Consider the following 13783-nt stretch of genomic DNA (forward strand, 5'->3'; position numbering starts at 1 on the left):
TTCGGGACGCTAGAACACGGCCGGAATCTTCGCACTGGCAGTCCAGTCGTCTATCTGTCGTTAGACATCTGACATCGCATGCGTGCGCAGGATGATGGCAGTAGCGGGCTGCCACGCGACACAGACAGTCATACATCGCGTAAGTTGCATAGAATATCATGAGGGCAGCATGTAAACACATACCATCCGACCAACTGCCGAGAGCGCGAACCCAGGCCGAACGCCGTGCGCGTGCCAGTTGTCCGCATCAAAAACACCGCTACGGTAGCGGCCCAGTGAGAGTCCGACACTGCCGGCCGGAGGTCGTCTGGGTCGGGCTGAAATCGCAGTTTCCCCCCCTCCGACCCCTCCTCCTCCTCGCCGCATGATGTCCGTTCTACGTAGTTACTGAGGTCGATCGTTTAAATTATCCTCGGTAGGATGTTGAAGTTGCAATGCACTATAGTATCTGATGATCAGTTCAGAGATACACGTCTCCCGCGTATGCGACAAAAATTCACTTACCCCTCGTGTAATCACCGTCAACACAGCGAACTCACCCGAAGTGTCTCCCCTCGACACACACTCCACCGTTCCTCTCCACCCGCTGCCCCGCTCTCTCCTCCACCGAGACCCGAGACATCTCCACAAGATCGCGCGGCGGTGGAAGAGGGGGCGCACTGTGTGGACATGGAAGTAGTGGGGGGTCGCGAGGCGTGCGCGGGTACACCAGAAACCCGTCCGTCGACGGTGCGGTGCGATACGAGAGCGGGAGCGTCGCGAACAGCCCGTTTGTGTACGTCGAATCGGAGTCCGCTGCGACCCTACTTGCTCTATTTCGGCGCCGCGGCGGTGGGGTGCGGGCGGGACCAGGGTCTACGAATAATGAGGAAACTTGGGTGTGTCCGGCTCGTTCGTGTGTGGGAACAGTCGAGATATCGTGATAGTAGACGGAGTCCGTGTCTTTTGCTAGTGCTGGAGCAATTTCTCGCTCGCCGTAGGCGGCTTGAACTTCCGAAATGTTATTTGAACCTGACGCATAGACTGAGCTGCTAGTAACAGTGGGCACTTTCAGAGGCCATGACGAGGGTGGAGGCGGAGGTACATTCACGGCAGGTGCTCGACTGCGAGCACTAGCCCTCAAAGAAAGCCGAGGAACAGTGGCGACCCTAGACGGCGTCGTGGAAGGCGCGGCGCCGGCGCGGTTCTCTCGCTGCCGCATTTCGGGCGGTTTGCTTTCGGGGGAATCGGCGTTCTCGGCTGAAGTCTGGACGCTCGGACGTCGACGTCGTGCGTATATTCTACGCGCGAGAGCAATCAGGAGCATCAATATCGCAACGGCAGCAACGCCGGCGGCGGCAAACTAAGATAAGGAAGAAATAAATAAGCATCAGCATCTAAGTCTGGGAGCGCGCGCAAACGTATGATACGCACGCCTATGATCAGCCCAACGCCGTCGCCGTCGTTGAAGTCCGCCCGTGTCGATAGTGTGTGCATCCTCGAGGTAAGAGGGAAATACACCGGTTGATTGAGAGTCCTGTTTATGATACCCATACCAGTCATAGTCGATGCCATGAGCGGTGCTAGGAGCGCCGTGAGAGAGAGATACGAACACGAGTTTGACAGCGCGAGAGCTTCCAGAGCAGGTAAACCTGGGGGGCTAAGAAGACTGCCGGGCAGGGCGTAGAGGAGCTATCTTTGAGGTATTTCCTGTGAAGGGTACCGTATGGGAAAACGAACGAAGGAGACGGCAAATGGATGAGGCAAACACGAGTGATGCACCAGCGGTATATAAAGGTGACCGATGATAGCGGCACCAAATTAAGACGTCAGCGGGCTTCGATGACAGCGTGTGTAGAGGAAGCCAAGTCCAGTCTGGAGATGGGATGCCATCGGATAGGTTCGCAGAGCGTCTAATACTAGTTGTTCGCAGCATCATGTTGCAAAGCGGTGCCACAGGTAGCCTGAATGGTCAACAATGCGACCGTAACGACACCGCGCCAAGTACTGTCGTGAGTACAAGAGTGAGAAGCGGCGAGCACGACCTGGTGACGTGAGAGTACGCACCTTGCGGACGCTCGCAGGGCCGTGCCCACTGTCTACGGTGATACGGAAGCAGTGCTCCGCAATATGATTGATTTTATTCCAGCATAGCCTCAGCAACAGCGATACGTCTACTAGAGACAACCTGGTTAGGTTGAGGGTAATGATGGTTGGGTATGAACAATCCTGAGAATCTCGGCATCACCGTCAACGTGGCCCGGGGTTACCGGCCCGGAATTCGGACACAATGCATCGCTGGCGCCAATAGCAATGCTCTCTCAACAGCCCGGTCATATTGGAACATTCAAATCAGTCTAGATACACATTAAATATTGCCAGAGTATACGTGTATTCTGCAAGTAAGGACCGACTGTGGAGGTACTCTCAATAAAACATTGACAAACAACCGGCTCACCCAATCCAGAACGGCTCCATCTATCACTCTTCCACGCCTTCGACATCCTCTGGCACCGCACCCCCGACAAGATGCAGCCCGCCATCCCGATCCCCCTTCTTCTCCACTCGTACGCGCGGCGCGTTGGTGTCTCTCGGGGTATACAGCGGCGGGAGCATCGGGATCGGCTCGGGGATCGGCCGCGGGCCACGCGGCGTGCTGGGGTATATCAGGAACCCATTCGCGGACGGCGCGGTGCGGTAGGAGGGAGGGAGAGTCGAGCGCGCGTCGGCGAACACGGACTCGTCATCATCAGGCATGTGGGCGTCTTCTCTGCGCGTGACGGATGCTTTCTCGGGCTCCGGAGAGTCCGCGGACGGAAGCGCCTTCTCGCAGTCAGGATCCGGGTTTGCGAGGTCGTCGGGGACTTCGTGGACGTTGGGCGGAGTTTGCGCGCGGGGAATGGGGCGTTCTCCGTCGTGCGAAGGACGTGTGTTCGTGCTGATGCTTGAGCGCGAGCTCGGCGATGCGCAGTGTCGCGTGCCGTGGGTGCCGGGCAACGGGGAAGGCGGTGGACTGGATTCTTGATCTTCAGGCTCGGAGGGCGGAGCGGCTGGGGGAATGGGCTTGTTTGTCACAGACGGGGCGCTGTAGGTGGCTCTCCCCTTTCCTTTGAATGTGAACGGCCCTTCTGCCGCAATTATTCTTTCGAGCTGGCGAAGACGGTACCTCTTCCAGTACCATCCAATGGGGACAGACATGACGACGATAGCTACAATGGAGGCAATTGCTATCTGCGTCTGAACAGCGGTGAAAATCGGACGTCAACCCGCTGAACGCGACAATGAGTGGACACGACGTACCACCGACGTAGTGCTCTCCACATTGTCGATATCGTCCCTCGTAGAGATAGACGCCGCGATTGTCAGAGAAAGACAGCCCGAAAGAGCGACGCAGAGAGAGAGGGCAGCAAGGAGCGACATGGACGCAGCGCGCGTCGCTCTGGGCGCGCGCGGTGGAGGGAGAGAGCAGACAAGACGGAACGAGGGCGCGACGACGCACGGCGAGAGATGGCGCAAAGACCTGAGAAAGCGAGGTGTTGGTCGCCCCGCAGTGCTCTGACATCGGAACCGGATGTGATCTCAGATCATGTGGCAGTGACAGTTGGCAGATACGCCAACCGTCACTGCCTGTATCTGAAGGTGACAGTGTACTTACAGAACTAGTCCTCGTGGAATGAACGTCATTGAGGTAGGCTTCCGAGAGCCCATCAACGAAACGATTGAGATTCGGAGGACGACGTCTGGATCATGTCGGGAGAGCTGTGGAGGGTATTATAGATACCGGCGAGTCAAACCGCACCAGGTATGTCATCCGGCCCTACTGGCAGCGCCACGCTTTGAGATACGTTTTCTGTCGACCACTTCATGAGTTCATGCACTGCGCAAGCGAGAACTTCAGTTGTGCAAGGAGTGTTTCCCCGCCCCTGCGACCACTTCTGCATCATTGACGCGTTCGTTTCAAAAAACTGGCGCCTGGCCGCGGCGGGAGATGGTGGTAGGAAGGGTGAGGGAGAGGATCGATGGTAAAGCCTTGAAGCTGAAGTAAAGCTTGAAGCGAGCCAGCAGTGCTGGGCGCTACCGGGTGAAATATCTTATCTTATCTCCACAAACATGAACCGTTCGGCGTCAAGTTCCCAGACGTCGGGTTACTGCCAGGCAAATGCTCGTCCAGGCACCCGCCGGCGCGTCCCTGGTCCAGGTCCTACCGTCATCTGTCTTCCCCAGGCTCTGCCTTTCTCTCCTTTTGGCTCATCTTTAATCTGCTATACCGGCTCGATACTAGCCGCTGCATCTAGAAGCGAACGTCCCTCTCTCGCACGGAGTCTGAAGCACCCTTCATCCTCGTGGACGACACTACAGCGCCGCAAGCTTCACCCCTTCCCCCACAACGCAACCAACAACCCCCTAACGAACATTTTGCCATGATTGGTCTTCATATGGGACTGGTGGAAAGCTATACATACACGCGCGCCATGTCCTCGACTCCTACGGACGGATATGCACCGTCCGTGGAGTAAATTTGTCTGGGAACTGCAAAACGTGCGTCTACTCTTCTACATACCCCTCTGCCTGCTGAACGAGAGCGAAGACCAGTGAATCATGACCACGACTTGTTTCGCCAACGTGACATTCGTCGGACGACCCTTTCCCCTTAAACAAGCCCCGGACCACTTCGCTCGCCTTCGACGATGAGGCCTGACATTCGGTACGTTCCATTCTCGTGTCTTCCATGCGCATATATCGACCTCCCTCTAGTCCGTTTCCTCGTAACATGGGAAGCTGTCGAACATACCGCTCCGTGAGCCGTCCGTATTTCTCCGCAAATGTCCTCTCCTCACACGGCCTCACCAGCGGCGTTTACGACGCCGAATACCTCGACTACGTCCGCGCGCTGCTCTCGCTCATGCCGCAGTTCGGGCTTGTCGCCTTCGTCGCTCTCCACCAGGACGTGTGGTCGCGCTACTCCGGCGGCTCCGGCGCACCCGCGTGGACCCTCGAGGCCGTCGGCCTCGACCTGCATGGGCTGGAGGAGCCGGGGGCGACGTGGCTCCGCGGCGTGCGTGGCGGCGGGCACACGGAGGAGGAGCGTGGGCTGTGGCCGTGTGGGTACCAGAAATTGGCAGCGGCGACCATGGTGTGAGTCTTCTGGCGGCCGGGTTTGGCTTTACGGGCTTTGAGGTGCGTCTGCAGCTGCTTCTTGACCGAGGCGCCGTGTTGACTCGGGCGGAAGATCATGCAGATGAAGATGATGGATGTTATGATCACCGCGCTGGAGCGTTCTCTTGTCAGTTTCACGTAAGCTCCCCGCCGATATGCGCCCCGGTACCGACACTCACTTCATGCGATTAGTTTGTGGAATTACAACCCCGACAACAACTACCACACTGGTGACGACTGGAACGGCGAGAACTTCTCGTAGTTCTCCCAGAAGCACGCCCTGCCACCGTCGTCGCCCACACTCGACAACGGCGGACGCATCCTCCGCGCCGTCGTGCGCCCCTACCCCGCCAAGACCGTCGGCGTCCCGTTCAAGTTCGAGTACGAGATCAACACCGGCACGTTCACGTACGAGTGGGCCGTCCCGTCGTCGCCGTCGTCACCATTTGCTCCCTCCACTGGGCCCTCTGTCGGCATCCCGCCGCGCACGGGCCTGCCCACCCCAACGACGAACCGGACGGAGATCTTCGTCCCCGCGACGCACTCCCAGGACCGGACACTCCTCGTCTGCGGGCTGGCCACGACCGAATGGGCGCACGACGCCATGCGGCAGACGCTCATCCTCGCGCCGGAGCCGAAGGACGCGTTCGTTTTGAATGACTTCTGGGACGACTGGGGCGCGCACGTTGTCCTCGTGGGGGCAGCACTCATGACGATTTTGGTGATGTGGTTGCAGGGGATGTTGTAGACGACACGGCACGGGTAGAGACGGCCGCCTGTTGGTCAGACGTGCTGGCATGGACGTTTTGTGGACGTGGATGAAGGAATTGCTGAATAGATGTCTGGTCAAAGGAAGCCTTATACCAATGAAGTTAGGCGTACCACAATGTCTCGGTTTGAATGAGACCGTGCACCGATGGTATGTTGATCATTGTTGTGTCTGACCGTCGCTGACGAATAGATGGCTCTCGGAAACGCTGCATGGGTCACACTCGAAGGTGGCCTTGCAGTACTAGTGCATCTTTGCCGCACCGGGAAGTCCTTTGTATCTGCTCAAGAGTGTCCGCTGGTAGTGATATATGCCCCGAAGGCTAGCTGCATGGCGCACCCAGGATTCATGACGCTCTTCATGATATTGATGGGGAGATGGGAGTTCGACGCTAGTCGCTGCCGGGGTAGTAACTGCGATGACGACTGCGTTTCGAAAGCACCGTGGTCACCATCGGCAGTGCGCAAACCGGTCAGTAATCTGTGCCTTGCTACACATGGCATCTGCGTTCTGATCTTCCGTGTGTCAGACCTGCTCCCATCCCTGCAGGTAGCTAGAAGCAGGTTGCCGGTTGAGACAAGTTCAGGTCGGCGCTCCCTCTGACGAGAGGAGCATGTTGTACCGTTGGACGTAGTCGTTTTATCCGGGCACAGGTCTTGGCGATCGCTGCTGTCGATATAAATCACATGCAACCTTACCCGCTCGGTGCAGGGTATGGCTTGGCATATCTCGATTTCTCCGCAAAAAGCTTATTACGGGCGCTATTTCCCAGGCATCTGCCCGTCGTCGCTGATATCTACTACCCGGTGCGTTCTGTCGTCATCCCTGCCTCATTCGGTGTGCTCACTCTCGTGCTCTTCAAGGCCACTATAACGGCCTTGACGTACCACTGACGTCGAGAGTTTCTCCGCATGTTGTTTGGGGTACGCGACAGCTTGGTCTTGATGTGTTCCTACTGATTCGGATTCACCCTTTAGACTAAGACCGTAGAGGATTGGGGAAGGTGGCGCGCCGTCATCGGCAACCCAGTGGGTCTCACGCACGTGACCAGAAGATCCCTCCGCACAAGCACCGACCGGCCTTTCCTTGAAGTTTCATCTCGCCTCCACCATGCTGGGCTCAAGTTGCGGAAGTGCACAAGCACCGATCGGCCTTTCATCTCGCCTTCACTATGCCGGGCTCAAGTTACGGAAGTGCACAAGCAAGTAGTCTCGTCCCCAGCCGCTCTGTACCGCACACCACCCTCGTATAGGTGGTGGTGTGGTGCGGTACAGAGCGGCCGGGGACGAGACCAGCAAGAAAGTTGCGTATGCGCAAGACCAGCGGCGCTGATTCTCGCGCACCGCTGATGCGTCGATGCGGCACCTTGCACTTCGAGAAACCGGCATTCTCCCTCCTTCCGGGTCTGCCGGGGACGGCGGGACTACGCCGCGCGCTCTACGTCTTGCGCACATAATCCATCCGCGCCCCGTAGGCTGAAGAACGGGGTATAAAGCCTGCGCCCCAACCGCGTTGGACCCGCAGGCCCCACCTACATCCTCCACCCCCTCCCTCGAACCAGGACCAGGACCATGTTCGCTCGCCTCCCTCTCCTCGCGCTCTGCGCGTGCGCCGCCTCCCTCGTCTCGCTCTCGTCCGCGTCGCCCATGTCGCGCCGCTCTGCGGGTCTGACGCTCTCCGTCACGCGCCGGTTGAACCTCACCGGGGTGCCGAGCATCATCGAGGCGGACCGCGCGCGCGCGAAGATGCTCTTCGAGCGCGCGACGGCGCAGAACGCGACCGTGATGAGCGCGAAGCAGGCCGCCGGGCTCGTGCCCGTTGACGCGACGAACCAGGTGTACAACTACATCGCGAGCGTCGGCGTCGGCTCGCCGCCGACGTACTACAACCTCCTGATCGACACCGGGAGCTCGAACACGTGGCTCGGCGCGGACAAGCCGTACGTGAACACGAGCACGAGCGTGCCGGTCGGGGACGGGCGCGAGTATTTTGTGAGTGCCAACATCGGTTGCTTCGCGGCGCGTGCGACAGTGCTGACGCGGTGCGCGATTGCAGGTAATCCAGTACGGCTCTGGCCTCGCCTTTGGTGAGGCGTTCTGTTTGGCCCCGATTGTGGATGAGGCGGCTAACCGCGGGCTGTATAGGTTATGAGTACACCGACACGGTCACTCTCGGCGATGCCGTAATCACAGGCCAGGGAATTGGCGTTGCTAAGACCGTGTGGGGCTTCGAAGGTGTTGACGGCATCCTCGGGTGAGTGCTTTAGCCGCATCAGTACGACCAAGTGTTTTAACATGGGGTTCTACAGCCTCGGCCCTGAGATTCTTACCAAGGGTTCCACGTCGGGCGGCGAAATTATTCCTACCGTGACGGACAATATGTTCAGCCAGGGTCTCATCGAGGCCGACCTCGTGGGCGTCGCCTTCGTGCCCAGCACCGTGCTCGAGTCCACCAACGGCCAGCTTTCTTTCGGTGCCGTTGACGAGAGCAAGTACACTGGCGACATCACCTACGTGTAAGCACATCCGCGTTTCTCTGTGTAAGAGTGCCGTTAACGCTGGCGGTACGTTTCGATCACAGTCCGGTCACATCGACTTCGCCGTCGTCGAACTACGTGGGTATCGACCAGTCGATCACCTACGGTTCTTCGAACATCCCCATTCTCGCGACCACCGCGGGTATCACCGACACCGGCAGCACGCTCGTCTACATTGCCACTGGTATGACTTACCTCTCACAAGCGTCGTATCAGTGCTAACGTCTCGCAGACGCGTTCGCCGCGTACCAGAAGGCCACCGGCGCCGTTCTCGACGACGACGTCGGTCTCCTGAAGCTCACCGCGAAGCAGTTCGCGTCCCTACAGAGCCTCTTCTTCCACTTCGGCGACCACACCTTCGAGTTCACCGCGAACGCGCAGATCTGGCCCCGCCCCGTACGTCCCCGCACAGGCTTCGGTGCACGCGCGTCCCGCTGACCCCGTCCGGCCTCCTGCAGCTGAACACCGCGATCGGGGGCGACACGGACAGCGTTTACCTGATCGTCGCTGACTTGGGCAGCAACTGGGGTGAGGGCATGGACTTCATCAACGGGATGACGTTCCTGGAGCGCTTCTACCACGTCTACGACGCCGACAACTACCAGGTCGGCTTCGCGATCACCGAGAACACGTTCGCGGAGATCAACTAGGCGTGTGTGGTCTGCACAAACACGGCGTATGGGGCTTGGTGGGGCGTCTGGCAAGAGTCCGCAGTCTCGGTTCGTGACGTGTTTGCAACTTCAAGTGAACCAGGGCCGGTGTATGTATTTACTATACTGCTATCACCCTCGCATAACCCATATAGTCATTTGCAATGAACTTGTAATCATCCACGCGATATCAATCGTTTGTCCCACACAAGCAAAAGTCCGAACAGGCAGGCCAGCAACGCGCGTCGTGACGTCACTGTATCCCTTCAACGGATATGTCCTCTGCTCGCCCCCAGAGTTTCCAGAAGTACGGAGAGATACAACTACATAAAATGAGTTGAGCAAATGGTGGAGAGGGCCGACCTGGGCCGACGAGGACACGTTGAACTACCTCGGCTGGCGCGCGCTTTCCCGTCCGAACTCTTCGGACAGCAGGAAGCGCACAATCGACGCGATATATACTTACGTAAGTCTCAGATGAATCGTGGTTTAAACCGAGGTTTACACAAGTTGAATCGCGCGGGCAGCGGCCCGGCACCAGCCCGTACTCAACCGGACGAGCGCGGACGACGGTGCCGCTCACCTCCGTTTCGACCAGCACGGACCAACACGTCACCGCGACGTTTCGTCCTAGAGCTCGCTATGCTCACCTAGCAGCTGCGCACCCTCCGGGAAATTCGCGCGCGCACGCGCGCACCACCGTGTGCCTCCGAGGCGCGCGCGCGCCATGACGCCCTGCGTTCCGACGCCTCTCTGCCCCACGCTACAGCCCGGGTCCACGACCCCTGACGGTCGCCCGATGAGCCTGCGGCACACGCGGCATGAGCCCCTCTCACCGGGCAGACGTCGAAGGGCGCGAGGCGGCTCCGTGCTAGCCCAACCCTTCCGTGCTGCTGCCAGGTGAGCAGGCCTGGCTCCCTCGCGCTCGTCCCGTCTTGCTGACACCTTCCGTGCTGCTGCCAGACGCGAGTCGAGCATTTTTCGAACTACCCTCCACTGTGCCCTCCCAGAACCGGTTTCTTTGTTTTTTCTTCTTGTATCTATCTACGTACGTAGCCATCCGTCTGCCCCATCCGTCGGAAAACAAAATCCCATCTTCGCGTTCCGGGGCGCCAGAGCCGACGAGGCTGGGCGCCCGAGTCCCGCGCTATTTTTCCTTCCTTTTGCTCGCGTTCAAGTGTGCCACGTTCCGGTGGACCTCCTTCACCTCCCTCTCTTCAAGACATTCGAACAGACCTCGAGTCGCGCGGGCGATTCATGCCGCCTCGCGACTTGATGCCCTTCGTTTTTCTACCTTGAGCTCGAGCCTACCCGCCAAGAACATCTTTCTCCACGCGTATGTGCACTTCAAACGAACGACATGCACTCACTTCCTGGCTTCCTCTGGCTGAACAGTTCACCGACGACCGAACCCGAAATGGACTCCAACGCACGGCGCTCTAAGCTGCAGGGTGATCTGGCAGACCCTGAGGATCAATGGGGAGGCCTTTTGTGTCATGACGCATCCGGCGGTGCGTATCATGTTTCAAAATTTTAGCATATCACGCTATGCGGGGTACAATGATCCCCGCGCGCCGAGTCCCGACCCTATCGGGCGGCCCTTCTTGATGTCAAGGCCGTCACGGTGCCAATAATTCTCCTCCATCTCTCCCTCCCCCCCATCCTCCACTTTCATTGACTGTCTCAGCTATGGATCCACCAGTCACGCACCATCCCCGCCTCTACTTCGAAAACGGTGACATCGTCCTCATCGCCCCACAGTTGTCGACAACCTCGCGTTCTACCGAGCTCAATGCCTCCCCCCGCGCCTTCCGCGTCCACAAGCACGTCCTCAGCGACCAGTCCGCCATCTTCTCCCACCTGCTTCAAGACGCAGCCCCCGAGAGGAGCGATATGCACGACGGCGTCCCCCTCGTCCACCTCGGAGACGATGCTGAGGACGTCTCGCTCCTGCTGACCTCCCTCTACTTCCCATCGTGAGCATCTCCATCGATCGTCTGCTCGCCCTTCCCTCATGCCCATGATCCTCCTTCGTCAGCGAGCTCTCCTTCCAACCTCTGACGCCTTCCAACCTCCTCTCTCTCACCACCATCCTCCGTCTCGCCGACAAATACTTCATGGACGATCTCCGCGCCCATCTTATCTCCCAAGTCACCTCGGACTGGCCCACCACGCTGGAAGCCTGGGATGCACGTCAAGCGTCCCTGCGCGCGCTGCCCATCGCTGTTTCCCGCCGCCGCGCTCCGGAGCCAGTCACGGCGATCGCCTTCGCCCGCGCCTTCGACGTGCCCTCCCTCCTCCCGGCCGCGTTCTACCAGCTCGCCACCACGACGCACGGGCGGGCGTGGGGCCGCGCGCTGCGGGTCCGGACGCCCCCCGCGCACTGGGACGGGCTGCCGAGCGACGACTGGATGCGGTGGGCGCGGGGGCGGGCGGCGATCGCGCGGGTGCGCGTGGACGTCGGGGACCACATCGCGCACCGGGTCGCGTTCGACCTCGACTTTGCAGGCGGGCTGAAGGACGGCGAGGTGGAGGTCGTCGCGGACGACTCGACGATGTGCTTCGACTGCGTCGAGGGGCTGTTTGCGGCGTGCGCGTCCACGGGCGACGATGGGGTCCCTGGGGACCCGCTGTGGATGTTGGAGGAGGTGGTGAGGAAGTATGAGGAGCGGAAGGAGGAGGAGGGGCGGTTGTGTGGGTCGTGCGAGCGGGGGTTTGAGGCGCGGATCCAGGCGACGCGTTTGAGGATTTGGAAGAACCTACCGCGGTTCTTCGAGCTCAAGTGAGTGAGTGTTTACGATTATCCTGTGGACTCTATGAGTCTCCCCTGGTCAGACCTCGTTCGAGGACTGCATATATGCGCTGTTATATCACGTCGTGTCGTTATAATTCTCGTTCTGTTAGACCTGTAGTAATCCCTAGTCACATGTATCAGTACCTCCCATAGTCCCAACAGTGTACCATATACGTCTACCCGTATCACGTCTAAGATCATAACCTTCCTATGATTTCAATTATGCATTGAAGAGAGTAAATATTCAAATGCGCGTTCTAATGCATTTTGCGCATAGTCTCTTCACCGGCCGTGACCGTGAATGAGAGGTCTTATCTTATCTTCGCAGGGCTTGTTGGTCTCCATGTTCAACTTCAACGTCGACTCGGCTCGCGCTCAGTCCTTCCACCTCCACATGCTCCCGCGCCCATACAACACCCAATCTACCTGATGCGGCGGCTTCACCTCGACGCCCAGTTGCTCGGCGTACGCAAGCACGAACGCCGGGTTCTTCAACGACGCCGTCCCGACCATCGCCACGTCCGCCTGTCCCTTCTGTGGCACCTCCTCGGCGATGTGCCCGTCTCTGATGCCTCCGACCGCGGTGACCACGAGACGGTCTCCCACCGCCTTCTTGATCGCTTCCGAGAAGCGTGCCTGGTAGGCGGCCCCCACGACCTCGATCTTCTGTCGAGGGTCAATGCCGCCTGTCGACACGTCGATGACGTCCACGCCGTGGTCCGGGAGGAGCGTCGCGAGGTGGACGGTGTCCTCGAGAGTCCACGACGGCTCGTTCGGGAGCACCTTCTCGAGCCAATCCGTCGCGGACACCCTGCATCCTGGTGAGCGTCGTCCCGCCGCCCCATCGACAACGCAAAACACGCACCTGACGAACAGCGGCATCGTGTCGGGAACGACTGCGCGGACGGCGTCGACGACCTCGAGGAGCAACCGCGCCCGGTTCTCGAAGCTCCCCCCATAGTCGTCCGTGCGCCGGTTCGTCACCGGGCTCAGGAAGCTGTGCAGCAAGTACCCGTGCGCGGCGTGCACCTCGACGACGTCGACGCCGGCCTCGACCGCGCGCCGCGCCGCGTCGACGAACGCGCGCACCATCGCCTTGATATCTTCGACCGTCATCGCGCGGGGGACCACGCCGACGTCGTGCGGCACCGCCGAGGGCGCGACGAGGTCGTCCGCAAAGCCGCCGGTGCGCGCCCCGGGCGGGACGACCTCGTGCCCGGCGTGCCAGACCGGCGCGACGGAGCCCTTGCGGCCGGCGTGGAAGAGCTGCACGCCGAGCTTCTGGCCCTGGCTGTGCGCGAGGGCGACGACGGCGCGGAGCGGCGCGATCTGCGCGTCCGACCAGAGCCCGAGGTCGTGCGGGGTGATGCGGCCCTCGGGCACGACGGCGGTGCCCTCGACGATCGTCAGGCCGGGGCCGTGGATGAACTTGGCGCCGACTGTGAGGCGGGCTGAGTGGGTGCGCAGAGGATGCGTGGGGTGGAGAGGAGCTTACGGATTGTGCTGTGGAATGGCGTCATCTTGCCGTCGGTGCCAGCGGACATCATGACCATCGGGGAGACCTGCACAATGGAAGGTGAGCCCTCCGCGGTGACGCATGACACACGGCCGCAAGCGGACGCTCACCCAAAGGCGGTTCTGGAACTCGACGCCGCGAATCTCAATGGGTTGGAAGAGCTTCGGTAAAGGCTTCTTCTGGACAGAGGCCGGCGCGGTACCCGCAGGGGGCACTTGGGCGGGGGTGAAGAAGGAAGTCTCTGGAGCGGGAGCGATTTCGTATGCGGGAGGCATGATGCTGGTGTCGTTGGCTGAGGACTGTGTGAATGCAAGAACCTGTTGGGATATCGCTTCCTCTTATATACATGCCCTCTCTCGTCTTGCAGTTGCTTTGTCATCTG

The 13783-nt window shown here is 59.8% G+C and overlaps 5 protein-coding genes across 5 annotated transcripts; 3 read left to right on the plus strand and 2 right to left on the minus strand.

The window, feature by feature from the left end:
- Positions 1 to 2460: 2460 nt before the first annotated feature.
- On the minus strand, positions 2461 to 3399 carry BXZ73DRAFT_77006 (uncharacterized protein; the record flags this gene model as incomplete). Its single annotated transcript, XM_048022566.1, has 2 exons — positions 2461 to 3216; positions 3280 to 3399. 2 exons carry the CDS (start codon positions 3397 to 3399, stop codon positions 2461 to 2463), a joined length of 876 nt encoding a protein of 291 aa, XP_047878638.1.
- Positions 3400 to 4667: 1268 nt separating this feature from the next.
- Positions 4668 to 6798, plus strand: BXZ73DRAFT_100714 (uncharacterized protein; the record flags this gene model as incomplete). The annotated part of the gene is made up of 4 exons (XM_048014661.1): positions 4668 to 4684; positions 4831 to 5035; positions 5408 to 5880; positions 6678 to 6798. The coding sequence occupies 4 exons, from the start codon at positions 4668 to 4670 to the stop codon at positions 6796 to 6798; spliced, it is 816 nt and encodes a 271-aa protein (XP_047878639.1).
- Positions 6799 to 7476: 678 nt separating this feature from the next.
- Positions 7477 to 9091, plus strand: BXZ73DRAFT_45821 (acid protease; the record flags this gene model as incomplete). Its single annotated transcript, XM_048019577.1, has 7 exons — positions 7477 to 7896; positions 7970 to 7991; positions 8050 to 8158; positions 8214 to 8420; positions 8486 to 8625; positions 8674 to 8837; positions 8900 to 9091. 7 exons carry the CDS (start codon positions 7477 to 7479, stop codon positions 9089 to 9091), a joined length of 1254 nt encoding a protein of 417 aa, XP_047878640.1.
- Positions 9092 to 10780: 1689 nt separating this feature from the next.
- On the plus strand, positions 10781 to 11877 carry BXZ73DRAFT_45725 (uncharacterized protein; the record flags this gene model as incomplete). The annotated part of the gene is made up of 2 exons (XM_048019558.1): positions 10781 to 11067; positions 11130 to 11877. 2 exons carry the CDS (start codon positions 10781 to 10783, stop codon positions 11875 to 11877), a joined length of 1035 nt encoding a protein of 344 aa, XP_047878641.1.
- A 383-nt stretch (positions 11878 to 12260) lies between these two features.
- On the minus strand, positions 12261 to 13676 carry BXZ73DRAFT_100717 (FMN-linked oxidoreductase; the record flags this gene model as incomplete). The annotated part of the gene is made up of 4 exons (XM_048014662.1): positions 12261 to 12696; positions 12751 to 13324; positions 13381 to 13447; positions 13512 to 13676. 4 exons carry the CDS (start codon positions 13674 to 13676, stop codon positions 12261 to 12263), a joined length of 1242 nt encoding a protein of 413 aa, XP_047878642.1.
- Positions 13677 to 13783: the final 107 nt, after the last annotated feature.

This window comes from Epithele typhae, assembly GCF_022376455.1.
Source record: "Epithele typhae strain CBS 203.58 chromosome Unknown BXZ73scaffold_19, whole genome shotgun sequence".
Lineage (NCBI taxonomy): Eukaryota > Fungi > Basidiomycota > Agaricomycetes > Polyporales > Epitheliaceae > Epithele > Epithele typhae.